General features: G+C 45.8%; 1 protein-coding gene across 1 annotated transcript in view; it reads right to left on the minus strand.

Annotated features, from left to right (window-relative positions):
- Positions 1-271: 271 nt before the first annotated feature.
- syt7a (synaptotagmin VIIa) overlaps positions 272-27,769 on the minus strand; it is a 69,790-nt gene continuing 42,292 nt past the window's right edge. The window contains exons 3-11 of the mRNA XM_053427964.1: positions 27,624-27,703; positions 26,125-26,259; positions 15,997-16,128; positions 6,584-6,686; positions 4,456-4,723; positions 2,755-2,924; positions 2,307-2,421; positions 1,409-1,608; positions 272-376 (exon numbers count right to left, since the gene is read on the minus strand). Of these exons, the coding sequence (XP_053283939.1) occupies positions 272-376; positions 1,409-1,608; positions 2,307-2,421; positions 2,755-2,924; positions 4,456-4,723; positions 6,584-6,686; positions 15,997-16,128; positions 26,125-26,259; positions 27,624-27,703 (1,308 nt within the window). The remainder of the gene's footprint in view (positions 377-1,408; positions 1,609-2,306; positions 2,422-2,754; positions 2,925-4,455; positions 4,724-6,583; positions 6,687-15,996; positions 16,129-26,124; positions 26,260-27,623; positions 27,704-27,769) is intronic.

Consider the following 27,769-nt stretch of genomic DNA (forward strand, 5'->3'; position numbering starts at 1 on the left):
GAAAGGAAGGAACAAATGAAGAGTGAGAGAGCGAGATAATTTTCAGATAGGAATAGAGATTTTGAAAGCAAAGAGTTTAAAGGTTTAAGAGAGCAGATGGCTAATTGTACCCGTGTTTTGCAGCCTGGCATCAAGTCAGTCTTGTGCATAAGGACGGGAGTGGGAGGAGGAGGAGGGGGAGGGAGGCAGGAGGCAGGAGGGAGGAGGGAGGAGGAGGAGGGGGGCGGCAGGAGATGGGAGGGGAGGCCATGGAGGAAGCTGGGCGGCTCGATCAGGCCTTGAGAGCGTGCCACTGGGCGACGTTCGTGCGCGGCCGAGCGAGCATGTCTTTCCAGTGCTTCACCTCCCCCGGTCCACTCTTCCATGATAGGTAGATCTAAGAGAGTGGAGGAAGAGATCATGTAAGGTACAGCACATTATTGGCTTCATTCAAACTTTTGGCCCAGTAGATCTTCTCCCCCGGCAGCCGTGACACTTTGACAGTTGCTACAACATATGGGGCAACTGCGACAGTCCACAAAATGTCCACTTCAAGTGCATTTGTTCACCAAGACATTTTGATTTTGGGCATTCATTCCTAAGAGCTGCGCCACATTACACACGACAAGACATCTCACTCCCGACAGTGCAGTGACTCGTCATCCCGCCTCTGCTTGTTGCCTCTTTCTCCTAATTGGTTCTTCAATTTGTAGGAAGTCTTCGTCCGTATACTCCGGCTCAAACAAGTAGGGACGATCAAGTGCTTCATCAAAAACTGTCCACATGAGAAAAATAATTAGCCATAAAAGTTCAGTGCAATTCAAAGTCATCTCTACATCTCTCCCTCTCGTTCTTTTTTCTACCTCAGTCCAATAACTCAATTCTCACGAGACTTGAGAGTGAGACATGTAATATGTTACCAGAGTCTTAGCAAAGAGCCATAATAACAATTGAGACTCTTGTTTGTTACATAAAGTACTCCTAGTGGACATGTTGTAGACGGTCGCAGTTGCCCCATAATATCACATTGTAGTCACAGCAGAGGACATCTACTTACAATATTGAGACGATTCATGTTTGTACTGTAAATATGTAGTTGGAGCAGCAGCCGGTTATTTAGCTGAGTTTAGTGACTGTTTTTATTCTTAATGCCCATCAGAGGTAATGATTGAATGATATTTGTATAACAGTGGTCTATAAGGCCAGCAGGGCATGTATCTACTCTCTCTGCATGTTTAACCTTGCGGCTGCAGCCTCTGTGTTAATTTCACAGCATTTAACTCAGACATGTTTGAAATGTGACGAAAGGCAGCTCGTTCCTCCATGTGACAGAGTCCAACGTCATCAACGGCTAACACATTCATGAAACCAGGAGCAGAAGGTGCTACCAGTATATGTTGTAACCAGTGCCAACATGACAAATTATTACCTTGCCAATAACGTCGTTGCGGCTGAGCCTGTCCTTGTCCATGACGGTGATGATGATGGTGGTCTCCCTCAGCACATGGGCGGCCACTTCGAAGGGGAAGGACTCATTGAATATGGGGTTCAGACAGCGCTTCATCGTCACCGTCTTCTTCTTCTCTACACGCTTGTCCTTGTGCATCAGCCACACCTTCACATATGGATCTGCAATGTGGACACAGGGGGCAGTGGTTTACACGAGAGGGCAGGTGAAGAAGAACGTGGGAGGGGATTCTTGGGGTCAGGTTGGCAATTACCCTCATAATTGGGAAAGTCAGAGGAGGCAGCAGGGAAGCAGATACTTAGTTTGGCCTCAAGGTCAATTTATCCCCTGAGCAAGGAAACATACAAATGAGGAAGTATTTATGGAAATAGGGCCTGGGATTTGCTCTACCAATTCTGGAGCATTATCATACTCTGTTATACAAACAGATCCTGCTCGCACTGTGAGAGGAAGCAGTCATTTTACAGAGGAGAAAAATACGCCACGAAAAGCATTTCACAGAAAGAGCTGATACTAGCACCAGACCCGGCTGACACAGATTTGGCTGGGAGGCTGAAGATCCTCATAGATATACAGAAGAGACAGAACGGGGCAGAGCTAGGCCAAGGGACAGACACTTGATGTAATGTCACCTTGCTGCTGCAGCTATCTGAGGTGCGACTCAGCTTAGGAGCCAGACGGCAACCGTCATCTGCACAGACAGGCCTGTGAATGTTTGAACACAAAGCCGGCCGGAGCTGCGTGTGTGTGCGTTTGTGTGTGTGTGAGGACACAAAGACCAATGTCGTGAGAAGGGCTACGGACTACAGAACAAGGGTTAGAAAGAGAAAAGGCTAAACAAACAGGGAGGAGACTCTACCTGAGGTACCCCCGATATCCATGGCTTTGAGATTGCGGGCTTTGATGATGTTCACAGTGATGGTGTTGCCACTGGGATTATAGCAGAGTGACAGCAGCAGGTCTCCTCGTCTCCCCTGAAGAACACACAGACACACACAGACACACACACAATGGAGGATGATTCACAGGGTCTAATATCAGATTTCATCAGGGAATCGCAAACTCCACATTACTCACTAGCTTGTGTAATCTTACATCACTGCGCTCTCTGCTCTAACCCCTCGTGCCAAACCCAACCGGTCCAGTGACCAGGCGGGCAGAGCCCATCTCGTTGCTCACTCTAAGATTAGACCAATCGTGCTGAAAGTCATCAACAAACCGCCTCATACTGGATCCTAATAAACCGGTTACCATAAAAAAATCTGAACTCAGACACTGGATTCGTCATTATTCCCTCCCACTCTTACGCTGCCATCACTGCAGGGCTTGAGCTCCTTCCAGAAAGTCTTTATCTGGCCCAGTTCCACCTTGTTGAGGGGGATCGACACCTCTCCGATGGGGTCGTTCCTGCTGAAGCGGTCATAGTCCAACACCTGAAGGTAGAGAGTGCGCTCTCTAACCTTCTCATACGGGAAGCCTGGAAACAGACAGGGAAACAGAGCGGGCACCGAGGGGGGAGTTGCACAGATGAAAAAGCTCATTCTCGACAGAACAAAGTGAAAAGTGTAATCGGCACCGTACTAACAGGGATGAATTTGGCAAAGGCCAAAGTGCATTTCAAAAACTGCAGAACGAGCCAACGCTCTCTCTGATGACTGAGAGGGATCATCACTCTCCAGCCACAAAAACCTATCACACTCATTTTTCAAGAGCGCTGACTGTTGTTCTGCTTTTGGAAAGAGTCTGAGCCTTTTGAACATTATTCGGGTTAATTTACCGTTGAACTGTCATCCAAGCACAATGGTCATCATGCTACCATAGATCTGCAGCACTCAGGAATATACATACTTTTTTTTTATCATAACCTAACCTAATTTCTTGAGGTTTTTATCAAAAGAAAAAAGTAATAACATCTTTATTGTGACTTTTCACACTCACACGCTCACACACTCACACTGCTGACAAATATTGTCCTGATGGGAATAAACAAACATATTTGCTTTTGAGTGGATGAACCAGAGTTAGATAAGAGGATCAATACCACTCTGATATCTGTTAAATATGATGCTACACCAGAAAGGTGCTTAGATTATCTTAGCATATAGACTGTATGCAGTTTTAATGTGGAATGCAAAAACAAGTCATAGCATGATAGTTATTGAGAGATGCTGATAGATGGATTGTGTTACCTCTGAACACAGCAGCTAAAATATTTCCTCCTTTCCAGTCTTTATTTCAAAAGAGTAAGGCTTTTAGTTGTAGCTTCATGATGATGTTAAAACTTTCAAAAAGTTCAACTCTTGCTTTAAACAGCTACTGCAAAGTTGTTGAAACCATGCAGAATGTCTAAAGCCCCCGGAAAACCCCTTAGCCTCTTTCAGTGAGCTAAGGGGTCTCAAATGAACAGGAAATGTCCCCAATTATCTACCAAAGAGTGAACAGTTATTTCACATGAGAGATTTCTATTTTTGTTCGCACTAGTCCACTGGTTTGAAGATTAAAATCTGATGGAACGATGCCCACAGTCCGTAAGCAGCAGCTCATCAGAGTTTCTCATTGATAAACTGTTGAATAATAGCTACTTTTTTAGATAAATGTTCAGTGTCAGTGGTCAAGTGATCTGTAGGCGAGGGACCGAAGCCGGGAAGCCTTCTGGTTTCCAGTTCTAGTTTGACCAATCATGTTTGAGCAAGCTGTGGTTGTGAAGACACAGACCATATTGACCAGAATGCATCAGCTATCTGCTGTTTATCTGCATTCATATATAGATGTTTGAAAACTAGTCAGACTTCAAACGGTGAATTGCGAACATGGCACAGAGAATCAGAACATTGTCAAGGTACTGTGAGGTGAGTGTTAAGTTTGGGATATGCTTAGGATTTGAAATGTTTCCAGGGGTTTTATGGAATAAAAGTAGATCCTTTGTTTTGGGCGGCATGAAAAAGGGTGATAACAACAATAATTGCAACAATTCTTTGGTTAAGTAGCTAAATGGGAATACCACAGACCTTCAAAAAGGAAGGTTTCGTTCCAGTGGGGGTTGAGGTTTTTCCTCTTGATCTTGGTTTCCAGCTTGTTCTTCTTGTCAGGCAGCAGGTAGATCTTGACGAAGGGGTCGGAGGTGCCAGAGAAGTCTTTTGCCGGCAGGTCCTGGCCCCTGAGCATTTTGACAGTGAGAGTCGTGTTCTGGAAGCTGTAACCTATGCTGAACTGGATCCGGCCCAGCTTCTCACTGATGGGGCCTTCGCCGTCATCATCCTCCGAACCAGGGGACAACTGCAAAGGGCCACAGATGCAGTAAAGTAAGCACCGAGTCATGCAACAGCAGCAGCAACTCAAAGAAAAAAAGTTCAATCCAAGGGCACACACATTTGGTCACGCAAGCCTGTGACAGGGAGAAGTTTTAAGGGGAGGAGATTTTAGAGCCGCCTCTCTGACACAGCACATTCATGCAGCTGCTCGACGGTAGAATCTGGTCTGACGTTAAGAAGACAGAGACTTTAATTTCCCTACTAATGTCCTTAAAAGGCAGGAGATGCTCAGATTGGAGATAGCGGGAGCTTTAGACCACCTATTCTCTCTCCACAGTCACTCTGACAGCTTTATCACTGCTGTTTACTAAAAGTCCACTATCTGATAGAACGCAGCGGGGAGAGGGAGGGAGAGAGGGAGCAAGAGACAACCAGAAAGAGCAGGAGAGAGCGAGAGCATTGTGTGAGGGGCAAGGAGAGAACGTCCAGCTCAAGGTTGCCTCTCTGCACTTGCAGTTGCGTTTGCGGTAGTTTCTTTTCTGCGTGTGGCTCCACCTTCTGTCTCTGTCCTTTATTTGTTCCTGTCGCTCTGACAGTAGCTTACATCAGAGCGAGGCGTTTGAGGACTCTGAGAGAGATTAGACAACCAACAGTTCATTAGACCACTTTGTGTGAAAGCCTCCGCTGACAATAGCTTGCAAAGTGGTTTGCATGTAAATGCTGTCTTAAAACTGATTTCACTGCTTCAACCAGAGCTGCAATTTTAAAAGGACTGAGACTCACTCACTCACTCAGAGTTTGTCAATATGGGTTTTAGATGTGACAGGCAGCGCAAGTGTGAAATATTCCAAGTCTCATTTATCAAACAGTGTGAGTCACCTTGATTGTCACTGTGGGAACGGCCCCTGTGGGTTTTTGGGAAGAGCATGGCGAGAAGTATGTGGTCCCTGAATATTAGACAAATATGTGATCAGAGCACATTTCATTCCAAAACCATCCTTACAATTCTCCCTCACTTCTCTGTAACGTCAGGAATTTTGTTTCTTCAGCATTTCCCGCAGACTTCACTCTGTCTATGGCGCACGAATAATGCGCTAATGAGCAAGAGATTCTGGGAGACAAACTCACAAGACACAACTGCAGCTGAAACTATGAGGTCCGACCGTGTGGATGGTAACAACTTTATGGACGATAGCACAATCATGCAGCGATAGCAAAACACTAAGTTAAATATCTCTGAAGTTATCATGAGAAGTGTCATTAATAAACTGTGGCGCCACTAATTAGAATATGGCAGGCCACCACAGTCTAGAGGATTAATGGGAAAACGGCTTTGATACGGCGAGATGGGGCATTAGCCTTGGCAGATGTAGTGTCCTTCTAGCTTTCAGTGGTTTTGAAGTGTGATTCAGACAAGAGATAAGAAATCGAAATATCTTGGCCTCTTTTGGCTGTAAATGCGCCTCCTGAAGGAGTTATGTTGGGGAAAAGCAGTACTGTGTCCCTTTAACATTTCTGTTTGAGAATAAGTCTTGCCAAATTCTGTATATGTCATTTTGTCAACAAATCCCATGACAAAATTTAAACTGAGTTAAACCTACTGAAAAATATTGTCTGTGCAGGCAAAGGTGACATGTCTGATAAAACCACAGAAATGAGCTAGGAAAATTAGATTTTCAGTTTTTTTTTTCATTTAATCACAAACACAGTGGTGGTGCCAATATTACCAAGTTATGTGTATTCATCTCCAAGCACAAATATTCCCAAGCAAATAAACTATTTTCTTGTGTCTTAGCTGCTTTATCCTGTGTGTGAGAATCTGGGCTGTTATGTCATCAGCATCTGCGACAGTGGGGCTGATGTGTGGTGGGACAGAGCCTCTTACCATCACCATGTCTCCGGTGAGAGAATTGGCCAGGTCGGTTACAGAGGAGTGACCGTCAGCATCAGGGGGTTGCCCTTTGGGGCTGTTAGCTGGTTTGTTGCCCCTGCAAGGAAAAAACACCATTTGACCGGGGGGGAGGAAACAGCGAGGACATGTGCTGAGAAGCTAACTTCGTATCCAGAGAGAGAGAGAATGTCTGGGCACTTGGGGAGTCCAACCTCCACCTGTTTCTGCGCTTGAAAAACCGCCTATTTGAAACCACCAATTTGAGTCCAAGTTTTCTTTGGATAGATGTCACTTCAATGTGGATTGTGCTTTCTCTGGCTATCGTGAGCAAGGCCAAATAAATCTGCCAAAGATTCCGCAGATTAACGGCGGGCGCTAGAACTGAGGACATTTGATGCGGTGAGTTGCGTTTGATGAAACCTGGAATCTGAGATGACTGTACATATGTCCAGTGTGGCAAACATCCATATCTCCGAGAGGAAAGTTACCTCCACCAAGTGAACAAACACATTTTCAGACAGAACACAACACAGACCCACTTAATTTAAAATTGATAGAAACCAAAAAATGATTCCTGATCCCCGTGGAGTTTATGATCAAGCCTTAGTCCCTCTGAAGACGTTAACAAGACAAACAGGTATAATGACATGTATAGCAACCTGACGTTACTATATACACATAGACAGACACGTATAGCAACATGTGGAGGACTAGACATTTAACAGGACATTTGCTGAACAGGTGTAATGTGTTTGTGTGTTTAAATCTCTCAGTTATTGGCTTCGAACATCAACCACAGAAAACAAAAATATAAACATAAAGGAGAGGGCAGAGATCTCCCATGGCACAGCTGGTACTTAGGTACAAATGTTAATAGTTGTTGAGATAAGTTCCTTCACATGAGGATAGTTGAAAACATAACGTTAAAGTGGGACAAACAGTTTAGGGAGAGTAAAACCTCTATGTTGATACATCATGAAAACAAGAGAACAATCAAAAAATAAAAGTAAAATCAGTGAGAGATTAAAAAAGAATCAAAAAAGAGTAAATATTATGAGATTAAAGAAATCATGAGGAAAGATAGAACAAGAGAGAGTCAAATGCAAACGTCCCGGCCAATGTAACGTGACACATTGGACACACAGCACTCCATAGATGACTGGTCAAGGCACATGGAGAGGCTGAACACTGAACCACCATTAGGCAATAAACAAACAGTAAGAAGAGAAGAAACAACAAGAACAGAAACACAGAGGAGGAGAAAAGAAATGAGCAGACGCTGAAGAGAGAGAGAGAGAGAGAGAGAGAGAGAGAGAGAGAGAGAGAGAGAGAGAGAGAGAGAGAGAGAGAGAGAGAGAGAGAGAGAGAGGATGCACAAACTGGACAGAAATCATAAAGACTGTCGATAAGATAGAAAGGTTCAACGAGGAATGCAAGCAGAGAATTGTTTATCTGTATTAGAAGAAGATAGCAAGTATTAATAGAATGAACAGTGAGGTTACGGACAAAAAAACTAAAAACCCAAAAGAGAGTGAGATCATAACAAACACCAGCACATTAGAGAGAGAGAAAGAGAAAAAACAGAGCTGCAAGAAAAGATAGGGAATGAAGGCAGCCTGGAAACACAAGAGAGGCTTAGTTTGGTCAGTCTGATAAGTACCAACGAACAAGAGACAAAAAAAGTAAAGAGCTATGCACACACAATATCTCTAACAGAAGACAAAGGGGTGGACATGCTAAAGGGAGAAAAAGAGCACAGAGAGGAAAAGAAAAAAAGACAATAAATACAATTGATCACCAGGAGAAAAGAGAGCAAGAACCGATGTTCTTAAAGTGAAGAGTCGAAAGTAAACGATAGATGAGAGAGAATGAAAGAGAAATGAAGTGTAGATATCCCGTACAATAATATAATATCATCGAAAACACAAAAGATTTTAGTAAGGGGGTGCACATTTAGAGTGTTACAAATGAGGACGTTGTTGAATAGAGGTGATAACTACACATACGCTTAAGTAAATAACAGGATTATCCAAACATTTAGTAACACTCTAAAGGTGTGAACTGGGGACACAGGGGCCAAAGCACGAACGGGCATTGGCTACATGTGCATATATAATATATGCAAGTAGTTGTCACTCAAGGGAGTGAGGCAATGCCTGGCACAGGCCGAAAAACAAGGAGCCCATAAAACGTCTGTCTGTCTGGCCAGCATTCTCTGTTGACTTCTTCACTGAGTATGTCGCACTTCTTTTTCTTTTCTTTTTTTGTATGTGATTTTTGGAGTACTTTAATCAGCAAATTTGGATGAAAATTGATGTTGACTGTTATAATGTGTACATTTTCTCTGCGGAAGACAAGGACAGAACCGGGGGGGGGGGGGGGGGGGGGGGATATACTGACAAGTAGACAGACAGAAAAAGCAAGCAAACAAGACAAGCAAATAGACAGATCACTGCAACCAGCGAGGAACCGGGGCGAGACGGGTGGGGAGGGAGGGAGGGATGTTAACCATTTCGAGAAGGGGGGGGGGCATTCATCAATTGGTGTTAGTCGTATTAGTTGCCAGGGGAGGTAAATGCATTGTCAGGGGACCTCTTTTTGTTTCTTGCACAGACTATAAAACTGCAGGCAACAAGTCTGAGAGGAGAAGGAAAAGACGTGGGGATAAACACACTAACCTGAGAGCTGAGGACGAGCGCTAAAGCTCGGAGAGAGACTCAGGGTTTGAAGTAAAGCACGGCACCTCCCTCCTCCTCCTCCTCCTCCTCCTCCACCTCCCAACTATCGATGGGGGAGTGAGCGTCTTCAATTATTCATTCTCCTTCATGCTTCATTCAGGGGTTCAGTGCATTCTCAGGTAAGAGCTAGTGCAGCCGGGGGGGGGGGGATGGCCGTTCTACCAGCACCTGAGGTGGTCCGCTGCTCCGACGCTGCCTCCAGGCTATTAAAACACAGCGACGGCGGGCTGCAGAAAAATAAGCCACTGTACTGTACTGTACTGTACATCATGAATTGCATATGAAGACTGGTTTCAATTTACTTTATTTCTATTAAAAAGTAATATTAATTGTGGCAGATGGTAATACTACGACTGCTGGATTCCAGTGCCAATGCTTTTTCTGTCCAACACTTTGGGAGAGGGGGAGCTGATATGGAAATTGATGCTCTGGAGCCTGCAGTTGTCTACAGTGTCCAGTGGGAGGCAGAGTGGACTCGAGTTCAGATTCTCCCACAGCCAAGGCAAAGAAAGTGGGCTGTCGGCATGGCAACGGCTCGTGAAACACAGAACATACATATGTGGCGTTTGGGGGGTGTTGTTGTGACAGGAGGTTCTTGGTAGTGGGCGCAGGGGAAGGGTGTGTTTGTAAGGGGGGGGGGGGGGTAGAGGGTGCAGCAAACAGGCAAACACTGAGAACGGAGAAGGTTTTTCAGGATATATGACAGGTACGGGTGAGAGCCTCGCAGACACACACATTCACATGAACAGACATATGGAGGCAGGCGGGGCCACGTTGGGTTTCACCGTCCTGTGATACTATCCTGTTTGGTTACCTGACCGAGGGCCAGCCGCTCGAAGAGAGGGGGAGGGGGGGTAAGACACTCCACTTCGAGGCTGGAGAGAGACGCGAGAAAGAGAGCCCAGCCCAGTCCCAGCTTCTTCTTTTTTTTCTTTTTTTTTTCATACACTCAGACTCCCCACCCCTTCTGCAAACATGTCACACTCAAACAAACACGCTCGCCTGAGACCATGAAGTGATGAGTTTCAATGTCTGTGCTCAATTTCATAGCTGCCCACTACATCTATGACTCTTCGGGGGCCACAGCATTACTTCCCAGGATCGTACACCAGCACTGTGCTACGCCGCTTACATAACTTCATCATCCATGTGACACACATGTATGTACGCACTGGGAATCCCTGCTCGTTCCCAGCGTGCTGCTCAACTTCACGGGCCGCGGCTCCAGCATGTGAATTTGGAGGCTTTCACTTTTAACAAATGACTTCCTGCATTCTGGAGCTGGAAACGTTTCCAAAATAGCATCGTTTATTAAAATCCCATTTCAGGAAGGAGCAACAAGGGGGATGCTAAATGCTGCCTTCTGCCTGTCTGCTCATCTCACAGAACTCTACATGGAAATAGAAAACATTGAATCAGGAACAAATGCTGATCTTTACAGTTTTACATATATTTCTATCACTATTAAAAGCACATTTATACAGCTCTTTTAAATGTACATGGCAAACATAATTACTTTTGAATCCAAAGACCGGTGTAATGTTTAGAGCCCCACCTCCCTTCACTGGCTGCCCCTGCTCTCTGCCATTTAGCATTCATGCCTCCGAGCCCTACGGAAGTAACTAGCCCATCAGTTCAGGGAATTTCAGCCACATGAAAGCATCCAACATTTTAAAAGTCCATTAAAATGCTGAACACTCGTCTACCCAAATGTTTTGAATCCTGATTAAATTCAAAGATTGCCTCTGAGCTGGGGTTGGGGGCTGCGGCTGCTGCAGATGTGCCGTCTGTTCAGAGGGAGCACGCAGGAGTCCCAGGTTAATGCTCCTAATAGCTTGCGCCCCCCCCCCCCCCCCATCTATCTGGATGCATGAGATGAGCACGTGTAGCAGCATGTACCTGCTGGCTAGAGAGCGCTGCCTTCAGCCCCGCACGACGCACGGATGTGCCGAGTACAATAAGTACTCCCTCCCACCACTCTCATGGAGGGAAGATGGATTTGCACTCTGAAATTTCTCTCATCCTCCCCTGACATATGGATAGATAGATGGGTGTTTGAATGCACTCCGCTCTCCCTACTCCACTCTTTCTCCGAACCATAGGGCTATCTACTCTCCCCCGCTGCATCCCAGCGTTCCCCCTGTGATGTCAGGATGAGCACGGCGGCCACAGGGAGCCAAAGCCTCATGGGCAGACTTAACCAGAGCCCCCCGACGACTCGGCTGATTAGTCGGGCCTGCAAAGCCCCTGTCACAGGAGGAGCACTGTGCCAGACTTTCAGAGCGTAGCGTAATCAATTAACATGTTTATGTCCAAACACACGTACAGATGATATCATCTGGAGGCATTGGAGCTGCTGTTTTGTGTTCACTATCTGAGGCCGAAACAATGGCCACCTCTAACTGTTGAAGGGCACTTGTGACCTTAGAATGACCTGACGTTTCATTAGTCTAAACACACCATCCTTCACCGCCATTTGTCTTTGCCTTTTCATATCACAGTTAGAAATGTAATAAGCTCATAAATTATGAGGGGAGTTCTATAGCCCACATGGCAATTAACGGATACTCAAAAGACACTCAGAACGCATCACGTCTCTGAGGCAGGGAAACATACATCTATATCTATTAATATCTGCAAGATGTATTCAGAGGCAAGACGCAGCTCCACTGGCTAACACAAAATGATGCAACATGCATGGATGAATGATTGAAAGACCAAAGGCAAGTGGATTTAATGCTAAAGTGCCACAAAGACCCGTCCCGCCTCCTCGGTCATCAACATCCATCCTCATTGGACGGTCGGCTTGCCGCTCAGGGAAGGATCTAGATTCAAAGCTCATGGGGATGGTTGCTTCTCTTTATAGCTTCACTGGAGGAGAGCGATGACTATAGGTTCAGTGAATCGAATCAGAATTGTTAGAGTGACGACCAATGAGGCATTAACAAGCCACTCGTGACTTCCTAATTACGCTGTCTGAGCTCCGCAGCCTATCGATGCCTGGGATATAAACATGTCAGCATGTGTGGCCCCCTGAATCAAACAACGCATGATTTTCTAATCCAGTCGTTTTCCTCAGCTACTTGACTGAGCGACCTTCCCTTCCTCTATCTCCTCAGCACCTGGGTAACCTCGGATCAAAAGTCTCCACCAGCACCACCACCGACTCTGGTGCAGTTCAAACGGCCTGTCAGCTTCTGCCTCACTTCCTTAACAAATGGGCACGCAGAACTCTTTCATCCAGCGATCGCAAGGGCGCACCCAAGGTCGCTGAAGGAACGGGCAGAATATCACACATTATAACACCTTCTCATGGCAAGTGGGGATAAGAGTGTGTTTGTTTGGCCTGCCTTCAACTATGGCCGAGCAACAATGAAGCGTAAACACTCAGCCGGAGGGAAAATGAAAAGCCTCTCTGTCGTTATTTGTGCCTACATGTTGTTTTGCATCGCTGTTTCCAGAGGATGTGGAGGAAGCGCTCTGATCTTCTGCTTGAGTCGAAACACCAATTGTTCAATAGAGAACATCTAAGCAAGTATTGTCAGCAACATTATTGAATGATTTAAACTGTTTATTCAGGCTCATCAATGTGTAGGAGGTATTTTGATTGTTACATATCGGAGAGGAGCTAGTTTAACTACTTGTATTCTGTAGGGTGCATCCAAACTCTGGAGTTGGGCCCCAAATGCTCCAAAAGTTCTGGATATTGATGATTACTGGATTGGAACAGAAGAAAAACATTTAAATTCATAATATTTCATCATAAGCTTCACCAAGGAGGTTTGTTGGTTGGTTTGTTTGTAAGCAAGTTTACACAAAAAATACTGAATGGATTACCACAAAACTTGGTGGAAGGATGTTGTTTGGGTACAAGAATAATATTGTTATTCATCATTTTCATTGAGAATAATTCCCTTCATGTAAAATCAGACTATTTTGTCAAATTTTTTTATAATCCTAGCTCTTTAAGTCTGAACAGCTGTTTAAATGAAGCCGTCTGAGAAGCAACAGGTCTTCAATAAAAGAGCTTTCGACAAAAAGCCTGCAAATTAATCTTTAATAATATAATAAGGGTTTTATAAGGCAATATCTATACCTGCTCTCTATTCCCCCCACTGGCTGGTTTACTACTGTGGAGCACCATTGGAAAGCCGAGATTAGAAGTTAGCGCTGACGATGTTATCGTCTGAGAGTCTCGTGAACCGGCGATCTTCACTTCACAGGCTCCGGATTGGCTGAAATAATTTACCAGTGACATGTTGTCCCTGCAGCTCAGTTTAGTTTATGCGAATTCAAAGGGTGTGACAAGAGAGATGCGGATATAGAGATGAGTGATGGGCACATAAAGGACATGTTTAATGTAAATGCACAGACGGCGGTGATATGACTATACACAGAGGGGCGTGGAGAGCGGGAGGCGTGTGACAGGATGGCTTTGTCTGCGGCTCGAGAACCCGCGTTCAGAATGAGCAATATGCCAAGAGCGTGATTGATTAAATCATGGTCAGACATCTGTGAAGTCAGCACTAACACCACAGGGTATGATATACTCCCAGCAAGCTTACACACCTCGCATTTCTAATTCACTGTGGACTTGTTTGAGTCGCTAAATATAGCCTTCAATTAAAGTTTGGCTAAATCATCCCATTATACATTTGAATTAGTAATTTATCGTGAAACAAACAAAGCGCCACGCAGCTCAAGTGGAATTAGTTCACAGCTCTGCAGAGGGACGAGCAGGAGCGCACTAAAGGCCACAGACAGTTAAAGCTTTCATTAGAGTCAAATCATTTATTTCCTCCACTCCCCACTTCTCTGTTGTTCACAGACTGTAAACTGCAACTCACTCTGTTTTGACTGAACCAAATTAGATGAACCCCAGGTTAGTCTAGAAAAAACGGCAGTCAACTCAATCACCATTAATTGAGGCGAGTCCTGCCGGCCGAGTGCTGCACCTGGGGGCCTGCCCCCCCCCCACCCACCCACCCACCCACTGGCCGCTTCGTCTAAAAGGAGGTTTCCAGGTGAATACAAATACTGCGTAAGCCAGATTTAATGTGGACATGAAAGAAAATTGCACTCCTCTGTGGCTCTACAGCTTTCACGCTCATTTTGAACAATGGAGGCAGTTCTGATTTTCACAAAAAATACATTATTATTATTCGAAGAATACTTTCATGCTTGTTTGTATCGCCATGTGGGAGAAGGCCACAGGACGCTCGGGGGCAAGAGACTGAAACGAGGCAGAGGAACTGAATATATATCAGCAGTTGTCGACGTAGCATCGCTGTTAAAGACTTTACACTATCTAAAGGTGCTTTCTAGTTCACGGAGAACAATTACTATCACGCTGAGGACCCTGTCAATGTCTCCAGCCGTGCACGTGCAGCTCCGTCCTGCAGGTGTGCGGACCAAACTCACCAGCTGCATTGTAACGGAGCCCCAGTTTCACATCATGTGGCAAATTGATGAAACTCTAGCGAATGAGAAATAATTGGCATGACAAATAAATCTGGATTTGCTCACTCTCCTCTGCCATTTTGTTTTAAGGTGTGTGTCATATTATATATCTCCAAGTTGTCTCCAATTAGTCACAGAATCAAAGTGAGGTCAAAACGGCCTAATTGGACGGCTGAGGAAATCCAGTGTGTCGCATCTGCCTAGGGCCGGACCGAACGCAGGATTTCACTGTGGCTGTGCGGTGTGACACACTGATGCACATGAAACAAACCCCACCAACTAGGGCTCTGAAGGAACAACACCAGCACGGTGTGTTTTGAGCCGTTTGTCTCACATGATGCAACACGGTACTTATTTGTTGGTCCTAAACTATTCCACCCCCCCCCCCTCCACAAAAAAAAACTGTCCCTATTCCAAGGCCGGAATGAAAAGCAATTATTTTTGGAGATAGGTGGTTCGTGTGTAAGGTGGTTGGCAAGGAAGAGGTTTATTTTTAGCAGCATGTTTATGTAAGTCACTAACATGTTGTGGAATAATGAGGGGGCTCTCTGGGCCCTCGGTGGAACTACAGAGACGGGACTCAGAGCAGCAGAGGGTGATTGAAGGAAGCTAATGAGCAGGAAGGGGGAAAAAAGAAGGGGAGAAGAAAGGACTGGGATAATAAAAGCATGGAGATACAAAGGGAATACAACAAATACCAATGGGAGGTTTCTGTAAGGCGGTAGTGAAAAGACAAACAGAGATGGGAATGGAGGAGGAGAATTTCATTGCGATGGGGGGGCTATTATTATCACGGACAAGAATAAAAAGACCACTGGCATGAGAAAACACTGTTTTATTTGATTGGCTAGATTTTTAGCAGAATAAAGGACGGCCGGGGAGCGTCTCATCGCTGTGAATTACGAGCCCAATACTGCTTTACAGCTAACATCTAAATGTACTCATCATCTCTTCACTCATCGCAGTACTGAAGGCTTCTTTTTCCACATTTGGTTTCATAGTCAGCTCTGTTTTTATTTCTGTAACTGAGAATCGAGCTGTAAAGCTATTTCAAGTGCGCAACGCATTTAAGTGCTGTGACTCACCGAAAACACTAGAAAACTACTCTCCTCTAGGTTCTGAAATCATCTCTTGTGTTTCTTTGATATCATTTGAACCCTCTACTCGCTCACGCACACACAACACACACTTTCACACGTTATCCGGTACCTCTTCTCAGGAGGGGGCTCCTGATTGGCCGGTGGTGCTGCCTGCGCTGTTTCTTGCAGGTCAGGGATATTGGCAAAGTCATCTTGCTCGGCCACACCAATGGCCAAAGCCAGGACCACCATCTTCCCCTCACTGGCTCCCCATCCAAAAAAAACATACGACAAGAGATAGAGACAGACGGAAAGAGAGACAGAGGGAGGGAGAGAGAGAGAGAGAGAGAGAGAGAGAGAGAGAGAGAGAGAGAGAGAGAGAGAGAGAGAGAGAGAGGCAAGAGGAAGGAGAACAGATACAAAGGAGGATAGGGGAAATCGAATGTGAAGAAGGTGTGGTGCAGGGAGGAGAGAAGAGCAGACAGGTAATTCCAGGTGAAAACGGGGACAGAAAGCAGAGGAGCTGTGGGACAATAAGAGACACGTATGAGAGTAAAACACAGGAAGCAGTAACAGAGCCAAAAGGGAGGAGATCTGCTAAACCACATTAACAGCTGAGCAGTGTGAGCACTTTGTCCAGGGAAGGATATTAAAGTGAAAGGCCAAACAAATAAGAGTTTAATGATTTAAATGAAGTGGGGCTGCCGACAGGTGCAGGCTGTGTTCACATCACACACACAACAAATAATTAAGGGAACTGTTGGTGATTAGTTAATGATCGTTAATGGATGTGATCTTCAGCAGCCTGCACACAAGTCAAAAGTATGTACGGGCGCGCACACACACACACACACACGCACGCACACACACACACACACACACACACACGCACACACACACACACACACACACACACACACACACAGAGTAATCTATCCAGTTATTCAGCCTGCCTACTGCTTTCCCTCCAGACTCACCTTTCCCATTGAACATGCCTGTCATTTTTCTCCAGAGTTAAGATTTAATTAAGCCTCATTAAGAAGATCTGGACTAATTGTTTCTATTTGAGTGACACAGTATCTTGAGGTGCGAGGTCTATGTCACCGCTTTCTGGGTCAGCGCTCTGGCACTCTCCGTGTCGCACTCCTCATTTCGTCGCCTCCTATTCAGCCACGGTTGCTTTCCAAATCCCCCCCCCCCCCCGATGAACGGGGAAAAGGGGCCCCCCCTTTTCCCCGTTCATCCCCGATTGGCTTCTTTTAATTCTCTGCCTCCTTCCCTCCTTCCTGTCACCCACACCAACGATTCTATAGCTTAAGCCCCTGAGTGCATTACAGCCTCTCCGCTAAGAAAATACGGTGCTGCCAGGCTTTGGAAAGATATCGGCCTAAACTTCACAATTTCATCTTTCTTACGCACCGTCAAAAGCTTTTCTCACAGCACCAGGAAGCCGTGTTTAATAATCTCCCTGTTATATGTCTACACCAGTCGTGCCCAAGCTTAAAGGTCTGCTACGCCCCCCCCCCCCCCCCCCCCCCCCCCCACAGCCACTTCCAGATAAAAAAAGTTCACAGAAAAGTAAATATGTTCATATGTATCTACATTATATATCTTGACTGTTATACGTTCCTGCAAAGGTAAAAGGTCAATAAAGGAGTAAAATAAATAAAAATGATCAATGCTGTAATTTTTGTAAAAGAAAAAGGAAAAAGATAAATAATAATAATGATAAAATAAATGTTTAAATTATAAAACCACAAATCTATGAAAAACTAAATAGGTGGGGTTTTGATTTACATTTAAAAATATCAAGATTTCATAAGGGGTCTGCTGGTGGAAGAATGCGCTCTCCCGAATACAATTATAGTTTGCTATGTCAAATAATTCTTATCTTTTATTTTGAGCAATTTCAACCATGTGTCTTTTACTTTTAGAAATTTAACTTTTTTAGCTCTTTTAAATCTTTTATAATGACCGACCCTTTGCAAAAAAAATCTACTTTTACCGTTTTAGTTTTGTACCACTTCCCTTTAGTTTAGACTGATGAAGCCTCTCGTGATGACTTCAGAAGTGACCCCAGCAGCTCACACTTGCTGGGAATCACTGATCCGTTCAAAATGAAATGACCCAGTGCATGTGTTGATACCATCACTCCCATCCGACATCAAAAAAGGGGCGTCTGCACTCAGGAATATTGGTAAAACTCAATCAATCAATGTGCCGAACATTAAGGAAGCACAAGTGAGAGCAAGCATAAACAACACCAGGACAAATGATTGATTTTCAAGGCCAAATTCATGAAAACTAATCTATCGAAAGATCAATTTGGTCAAACTGCTCCAGAGGCCAGATATCTGTGTCAATGACATCAACACTTTCATTGAGCAATGATTCAAGCAGATAAGGGATCTGGCCAAGACTGAAATTAACTGGCTCGAACAATGGGTCGTGTCTATTGCCTGGCCACTGTGTCGTCAATCATGCCAGGCGCGGAGATGGAAATACAACAACATTGACCTCAATCTCCCATTAAACATGATCCGCTACAGTTGACGATTACAGCCGATGTTCTCCGTGACCTTGGCACTTGCGTGAGCTACGTTGCTAATGCTCAGTTAGCCGGTGACATCAGTTCAGCTGTCATGATCAAACGGCCCGGAGCTTGTAAATGTAAAATGAAAAGCGAATGGTAAAACGCTACAGTAAAATGGATTTGGAAGGGACATTAAACACATGTTGTACCTTGGCAATGTCCTTCCTCATCCCTTCAATGTGCCCCCTGTCCCCCCTATCGTCACCCCCACCGCCTCCCCCCTCCTCTGCAGGCCTGCAGCAACAATATGTTGTGGGCGTAATGGTGCTGGTGACATAAGATCGATGCTTCAGGGTTAACACAAATCTACACACAGCTGCTTAACCCTTGTTCTTAAACTGATGCGGCGTGACACATGCCCTGTGTGAAGTACACATGCTGACACACATGTGAGCGGATTTCACTATTTGCATAAAAGCAACAGTGACACTGGGAAAAAAAAGGGGTGTCGTTTTAGTTGCCAAATACCAGCTGCAATATGGATTAAGCCTGCTGGTGTGTCTCCCACGGAGGGAGCTCAACAGTTAATCCAGAGGGAATAATTTCACGTAATTGAGGGGGTCGGTGTGAATATAAAATATAGTGTGACCACTGGCTCCGTCCCGTAAAGACGATCGCAGCAGACAGGCTGAATGCCATCCAAGCAGATGTTGCTGTTTAGCAGAGCACACAGCGTGAACGTTGAACAATTTAAGACAGAGCGGGATGGAAATAGCCGGCAATATGTCGCAGCGTCCGAGCTGCTTTTCCACGCACATGATGTCATTCATTCTAAAATTAGGAGAAATGCATTTTGTGACAGATTGTTCACTGAGACGCTCCCCAATTCATTTCAGCTCATTACTGTTACAGCACCGCGCATCCATACGAGGAAATGCTGAGAGCCCATCACTCCCGATCAAATCATTAAACACAAGGATCATAAAACTAATAAGTATATGCATATATACACTCCCTTTAATAAACACAATACATAATTATTAATATCGCTGTGTGAGCTGTGACATCCTGATACAATTAGATGTTGATCCATCTCCTACACAACAAAAGGGCTTAACGCTGAAAAACAGCTTATTTACATTTATAACACCCTTATTAATATTTATAAGAGATTTTTTTAAATAAGCAAACCTCTGGCCTGAACTGAATTTGTAACTGTGTATAAAATATCTCCTTACGAACAGTACATTCACTTTTTGAAAGTTTATGCTCCAAACGGTCTCGGGCATCTGAGAACACCAAGCTACACATTAACACATGCATCCACAAACATACTGCCCATGTTTTAATTTGACATTAGAAATATCCTTCCCTGGATATCGTATAAACACTGAGAGGAAACAGCCAACAGAAGAAACACACAGGTATATTTTTACAAAGGTAAAGGTAAGAACAGATTAATACCTACACATTGTAAACATTATGAACTAATCGATCCTAAAACACTACGGGATAAAACTAGGTAATTACTTAAAACAAAAACACAAAATAACCAGTAGCATGCCATACACTCACTACAAACACTCCATAAAGATAAAGAACAATTGTAGAGACTCACAAGAAGGACTTTGCATCCAGGCCTCGATTCCGCATCTGGTCCATCATGTAATCCCAGCTGCCGGGATTGGCATGTGAGCGCCCTGCTGCTCCACCTTCCTTATAGCGAGAGGCACCTGCTCCTGCTGGGCTGCCCCGCGCACCCCGGGGACCGCCTCGCGTACCTGCAACCCCACCCTCACCACCGCTGCCACCTCCCTCTCCTCGCCCAGCACCCCCGCCTCCCCCTGGCTGTCCAGGTGCAGTGTGTAATTGTCCCAAGCTCTGGGATGTGGTGGGAGGTTGTGCTAGCCGGGGGCCCGGCGGTTGGATGAGAGGCTGCTGAAGACTCTGCTGGCGCAAGAGTGTCCGAGGCCGGGCCGGCCCAGAAGGGATGTGCTCCAAAGTGGATGCATAGGATAGGACTGGATCCCCAAAGCTGGGAGGGCAGAGGAGCAGGGAGGAAAGAGAACGTGAAGAAGGCCACGGCCGGCAGAGGATAGGATGAGGAGGAGGGGAGAAGGAGTCAGAGGTCACGGAAGAAGAAGAAGAAGAAGAAGAAGAAGAAGAAGAAGAAGAAGAAGAAGAAGAAGAAGAAGAAGAAGAAGAAGATGTAGGAGAAGAGCCGTGGCAGGAGGAGGTAAATTGGTCAGAGGGGGTGGGGAGGGGAGATGAGACGAAGTAGATGGGGAGAGAATCCTCAGAGATGAGACACGGTGGCAGAGGGCAGAGGGGAGACACAGCAGAAGAAGTCAGGTTGACATCAGGATAGAAACAGGAAAGTTCATCCAGACAGGAAGTGGATGATCGCGAGGAGGAGGAGGAGGAAGGAGGAGGAAGGGTGGAATTTGAAGACAAAGTGGAAAAGTAGGCAGAGGGCGGAGTGGTGGGAAGTGGGGACAGGAGGAGGAGGAGAGAGAAAGAGAGCAACGTGAGGCAGCAGCAGTAACAGCAGTAGCAGAAATAGCAGTAAAAGGTGCAGCCTGAGTGGTCGCTGTGTGCCGTGTGCTGCTCGTGGGGCGGCGGCAGGCAGCAGTGTGCAGACTGTGAGCTCGCCCTGCGTGTCGGCTGCGTCAGATGTGTGTGAACCCTGCGTGTCTGCGTGGTCTGCGCGTGCTGTTTGCGTGTGGGTGTGTTCCGCACGGGCAGGGGTCGGATGTGCACCGTCCGAACGGGCGTGAGGCGGCCATGCCCAGCGTGACTGCGTCGCAGTGTGTGGATGGAGGCTCTGATGCTCCCGGGCCTTCCCGTCGAGGGCTTTTTGGTCTGATGAGAGATCCCCATTATCTCGACTCGTCAGTCAACTTTTCCCATCTCTGATAGCCTCTCCTCCTTTTTCGTCTTTTTCGTCTTTTAAATACATGCTGCTCCTCTAGAGACATCCCGACAGCCAACCATGTCGTACAGTACGACTCCCTCCCTCTGTCACCATTTCATTTTCCACTCCTCCTCTTTATAAATGCAGTTTAATTGGCTCATTAGCTTCTTAAACAATGTTTCAATAGTCCTGTCAACACAATGGTGAGTGAATCATATTTCACTAATGTGTTCTTTATTCCTGTGTTTTCTGGGCTCTTTAGTATCATCTCTTTTAAATCATTTCAACTCCCTAAATATAACCTCCTCTCTCTCAGATCTGTGTAACCTAGACTACCAGAATTAGGTCATGAGAGAGCCACTCACATCAGTTTACTCTGCTTTGCATTACTTCACCTATAATGCAATTTTGCAATAAGGCTTTTAGTGGGCTATCCATCATATTTAAGTGTCACAAATGAAAGGATAAAAAGGGGAATGCAGGAACAAAAGAGTTTGTGGGCAAAACAGAAGAAAAAGGCAAAGACGAGGAGTGGCTTTACACGGCGACGGAAAAATGGAGGGAGTGATGGGAACGATAAGAACGGAGGGTGACAATGGAGGAGAAACAGAAAATGGGGTGCGAGACACAAACACAAGAGACACAGACACTTACAGCAGCCTGGAAATAGAATCCAATTATAGAGAGGGGCAAAAAGAAAGATGAGGAGAGAAGGAGGGAATGAGGAGTGAGGAAGTGATGAGTGTAAATGTGTTGTGGAGGAAGAGATCGCAGGCACGAGGTGCCAAAGGAAGGTGCAAAAGAAATCATGGAGAACTCAACTGCCTCATTTTCAACTCGCTGAATCTACATGGGAGCCTAAATCATGTTGTACTTCATGGTTGTGGGATACAAGCAGTCGGAGACCAACACGCAATTCGCAATTCAGCCTTCCTCTAAATTAAAAGTCAGTCTGGCAGCAAGTGACGCATTATTTTAGTCAGTGTGTGAAAATGAGACTATTTCTGTGTTGCACTGTTGAAGTGCACTAGCAGGCTGTGCAGTTCTTCACATAAATAAATCATTTTCTCCTGCAGATTGGTACAGGAGTACACACCGTGCAGCCGGGCCGGCTGTCTGAGCTGAAGGTTTGAGTCACAGTGCAACGCAGCTCCTGTAACTATTGTTGTCTGCTCATGATGGCGAGAATTCACCTTTCCCCAGAGATCATATTTTGATTTATGCCCACACGCTCAGCTCCGTACCTGAGCAGCACTTTCCTGGACCTGACTCTCACTGCTGATGCACTCACCTAATCATAGCCGAGGCACAAAACTTACCAGAGTGACATTTGCATTGTAAAACATGAACGTTGACTTTTTAAATGCCCGGTTCTGAACTCACTTGCTGGGTCTCAGTCCTCCAGACTGCATGTGGCCCTGGACAGTCTGCCACCTCCCGGCCTTCACTCCCTCTGTCACCATGCTCTTCACGCTGTCACTGCGATAAGGACCCCCCCCATCATCCCCATGCCCAGTTGCTGCCCCCTTCTGACCCCCTGACACTGCCCCGCTGAGAGAGAGAGACAGGGTGCGGAGGTCCCATGGTGGACAGAGGGTGTAGAAGAGGGAGAATAACGACAGGCAGAGGAGAAAAAGACAAGTAAAGACACGCAAAAGAGTTGGAGAAAGAGAGACACAAACACACATACAACACACACACAAGAAAATAGATTGAGCAACTACATAAGGAGGTGAGACAGTAGAGTGTATGTGTGGTTGTGTGTGTGTGTGTGTGTGTGGCGGGGTGAGGACAGGTTTAGTTTTTCAGGCACGTGGATGAAAAGGTCCAGTGTGGAGAGAGAGAGAGATGAGGGAGTGCAGAGAAGGTAAGAGGAGGAAGAGGGGGAGGAGAAGAAGGCGCCTGTGAAGGGTGGAAAACCAGCAAGAAGTGACTCCTTTGGGCCTGGAGGACCAGGGGTGCAGCTGCCAGCATTCACGAGCTGGCATCAGTGTGTGGACACTGGTCACTTTGTTCTCATTTTCTCATTCATTTAAGGCATTTGAGGCTGGAGATTTGCTGCTGTACGAGGCAATTCAATAGAAGACGTGCAGCAAAGTGCCTCACGGGCAAGTAATCGACTCATTGGGAGAAGTCATCCAAAGTGACATTCAGTTCAATACAAGTGCATCTGTTCCTGTAAGACACCGTCCCACTCTATTTTTAGATATCAATCTGTTCATCTGATAACTGCTTAGCATCCCTAAACAGGAAGCAGTGAAATACCTGCAGCACACAGGAGGGAAACATCATGAGTGCAATCTAATCACATCAACCTCCAGTGATTAACCACCTCCCATACTTAGGAGCAGTTGTCAACTCAGATTTCATTTAAATAAACTGGTTTTGGGTTTGAAATGTCACGTCTGCTCTAAAAAAGCAGCGATGATCAAAAAATAAAGCACAGTAGTGCCCTCTGGTGACATGACTAAAATTCATTAATATGCATGGTGCCCCTGCTCCGGGAGACGCAAAATAGGAGAAACACAGAAAGACACTGTCGCTTGGTGTGTATGCCTGGAATGGGAAGGGAGGAAGTGGAGTGGCGGTGTGGGTGGGTGCTACTCTTACATCATGTCCCTTTGAAGGTCACCTTTCACATTTCATTCTGACCAATTGACCTGACAGTGCACGTGGATAAGTCATCAATCACAACCACAGCACGGACACTGCCGGAGCAACGGTCAACACAGGAGTCCCGGGCCTCATTTATCGAGCCGAGCACAAGGTGAAAGTCTTCCCTCTTTATTTAAAAGCTATCCAGATATCACATACATAATCTCTGACACTTTTCTTCATTAGAACCAAGCAGATCGACAGAGTGTATTATAACTCACCAAACTCAATACCTACGCTTGAAAAACGATTACGTCAATGCACAAGGGCATTTTTCCAAGAGAGCATTATGACTTCCTGCTGACATTTAGCACATTGCAGGCTCAGAGTGGAGTCCAGGTGTAAGTGAAAATGTAAGAATTAAAACTCATATTCAGTAAATCTTAACATAAAGATTGAAGGTGCGAGGGAGGCACAACCTGTTTGATAGATGAGGCCCATTGCTACTGAAAGCTGCTGATCTGCAGATGATCATGAACAGGTAAAATGATTTTCCAGCCGTCTGTTGACTTTAGCGACATATTATTGGTTCAAGTCAGGAGGTCTGCCAGGTTCTGCTAGTGAAAAAAAAAAATCTTTTCACTGTTTTCTTATTTTAATTAAAATGCCGGCCCTTTTGACTGGCTCACCCACACCTGATAAAACCACTCATTTCACCATTACTGCAGTGAAAAGTTCATTTATATTTCACTGCCAGCCCGAGGAGAAACTATGAGCAATAAATTACAACCTTGAGGGGTTTTTGTTTTCCTAAAAAAAAAACTTCTACAGACACCGGGCTCTCAAGCTGGTTTCCTGAGATCAGCAGCCACCATCCTCAGGCAGAGTTTTCAGACAGTAATCCATATATCCACAGTGTTCATAAACACACCACTACCTCCTTTCTGCAGGCAATTTAACACACAGTCCACAACGGCTAGGTCTATTAAAGATGACCAGGTATTAGACAGTTTATCAGACAGATGGCTGGTAGCAGGATGCCTGAGCTCAGAGGCCTCTCGGTGCCCGCAGGGAGATAAGTATGACCTTGCAAGGTCTTTATTGGATTCAAGTGCCTATAGTGAGTAAAAAATAACTTATATTGCATCAAGTACAAACACTGTATCTCTCAATGCGATTGACACTGGATGAAGTTGGAGTGCCACAGTGTTAGTGCAGCAGACGTTTGCAATTAGGGTTGATGGGGATCAGAGAGAAGCCACAGATGGATGTGAACCACAGGTGAACACTGGCACCACACTGCAACCTGGTGTAAACGGTCAACCCTCCACAACAACGACAAATTTCAGTTGAAACAAGCAGAGGACAGGGAGATGCACAGGTTACAGAGAAGGCGGGTTAAAGTGTACACTTTTGGAGGGGAGGGCTATATGAGGGTTGTCCGTCTCCATGGTTACAGCCCATGGGAGAGAGGGGAGAGGTTAGAGGTCAGGAGTTAGTGGGAGCAGCAGGGCTGTAGGGAGTAGGGGGGCATGTGAACACGTGCCTCTGTGTTCATTAGAAGGTGACAGGATGTGAGGAGTAGCAGCAGAAATTAGCCTGGGGGGGGCTTACAGGGCCGCGCTGTCGCTCTGCCGCAGCGATAGTCAAATGGCTGTCACGGGGACGCTGTAATGTTCGCATATGACATTTTCCTACGCTCACATTTTCCGAGCAGATTATGAGTAATCATTAGTAACCATTTGTGCCCTCCGGTGTGCTGACATCGGTCGGGTTGTTATTGTTGCGGTTATTACTATTGTGGATGGGAAAAGGGTTATTCAACAATAATAATAAAGTCTAGAAATGCTTTATTATTCTGCCACCGTCTGACATGTGGCTCGCTCAAAAGGCCCCTGGCCACATAACCCCAGGTACCCCTCAGTGAATTTTGTCCTGAAGAATAGAAAAACTATAAAGACCATTAAACCAGGGGGATTTAATGTCTGATGTTATAACCTCCATATCCACTGGTTCAATTTGATGAGTGGCTATAGTGGTGGTGATTGCACAGAAAGGATTGATGGAGTGAGGAGTGGAGAGGAGAGGAAGTCAGGGAGGTGAACAGAAAGCAGAGGGAAAAGGGGAAGAGAGGGAAGGGAGAGTGACACTGCCCCTGCCTCGTTACAGCCCTGCTCAGGGGGAAAGTCTCTTACCAGCCTTGGACCAAGACTCACTTGAGTGTGAGGCGAGGATCTCCATATTGAGCATAGGGAGAAATGTTTAGTACGAACTCCTTGGGAGGATAGGAGCTCCACTTCTGCTGCACTGTGCTGCTGTCATTGTTATTCCAAAAGTCTCTGTCTAGATCACTGCGGCCAAAGAGAGAGACAGGTCAGAGCAAAACAGCCATGGAAAGCCTTGGCACTAAGCAACCGACTCGCAGCAGCCGCTCCAGCGTTCAGGGGCGATGCCAGTGCTCGGTGTGAGGGAGAGAGCTGGACTCAAACGGCTGCATTAAACAGGAGTTTGAAACAAAACAAACCCAGATGTGTGTGTCTATTTCTACCTGGAAAAACACTGTGGTGGTCCGGCTTTGAAAAATAACAAAAAAAAAGGGCAGCCTGGAGGGAACTGTATTCACAAGAAAGCTTTTCATAAAGCAACGTGCGGCAGCAAACACACAGAGATAGAAAAAAAGAGAGGCAGCAAGAGAAGAGGAGGTCATAATCTGATGAATACATACAGCGTGTGATTACATTCGGTTCATCTAGCACAGCACCACTGACGGAACACATTCGAGTAAACATTGAGGACTCTGGGCTCCCCCGTCCTCGGCGCGAGCAGAGAGAACGCATGGAAGCATGGGACACAAGACAAAGAGATAAACCGCACACAGTCAAAGTAGAGGAGGAGGAAAAAAGGTGAGCAGAATCACTGATGTCATACAAATCACACAGCGGTGGCCAGAGCTGTAGCACAGGGACAGAGCGGGAGAGAAAGGCAGTGCGCGGAGAGGAGCTGGAAGGTGAAATGACCAACAGAGCACACCGATGCTGCTGGAGCCAGTGAGAAAGAAAATGCAAAAAATTAACATCTCCCCCCACCCCCCCCCCCCCCCCCTCCCAAGTCAGAATACATTCACATAGTCTGTCTTTAGTGCTTCAGACCATCCGCACAGAAAATAAAAAAGTAAACAGACAGATTCAAATAATTGCTGAGACAACAGCAGGCTATAGAAGAGAAGAGGTGGTGAACAGGTTAACACAGGCATTTTGTGGAATAAAGTTTCGTACTTAGCATTACAAAGCTGGCATTTTCTGCTACTGACCCAAAAGGTCACCTTTCATCACGAACAGAAAATACCTTAATCTGAGTCTGAGCCCTGGAAGGAATGTTAGATCGAAAAAAATCAACATTTACGCTCCAGCAATTTCACAATAAAAGACACCTGCGCCGGTTTAAGCGGCACAGAGATGCTCCCTAAGGCCTGCACTTAAGCGAGACCTATCTTACAGCCCATTAGATAAGTGCAGACCTGTCCAGCAAACAGGCAAGACAATGCAGATGTCATCTATGCTGATTAAGGCAATGACCTTTCAATTAATATCTGCAGAGCATGCTCCTCATTTTCCGCCTTGTTATTTTTTTGTGAAGTGTACGTGGAGGTGCTCAGAGCAAATGAAGTTCATTATCAGCAGATTATTCTACCCCAACCAGTTACCAGGGCACTTACTTGATGGCTTTCTTCTCCCCTCGCCCACGTGCTGAGTCTGGAGTGTCTGCTGTCTCCACTCCCGGCTTATTCCTCTTCCCCTTGAGTCAAGCGGAGGGAGGGGACGACAAAGAAAGAAGGGAGACAAAAGGTTAGCGCGGATTTGT

This window comes from Pleuronectes platessa, chromosome 7 (genome assembly GCF_947347685.1).
Source record: "Pleuronectes platessa chromosome 7, fPlePla1.1, whole genome shotgun sequence".
In the NCBI taxonomy this organism is placed as follows: domain Eukaryota; kingdom Metazoa; phylum Chordata; class Actinopteri; order Pleuronectiformes; family Pleuronectidae; genus Pleuronectes; species Pleuronectes platessa.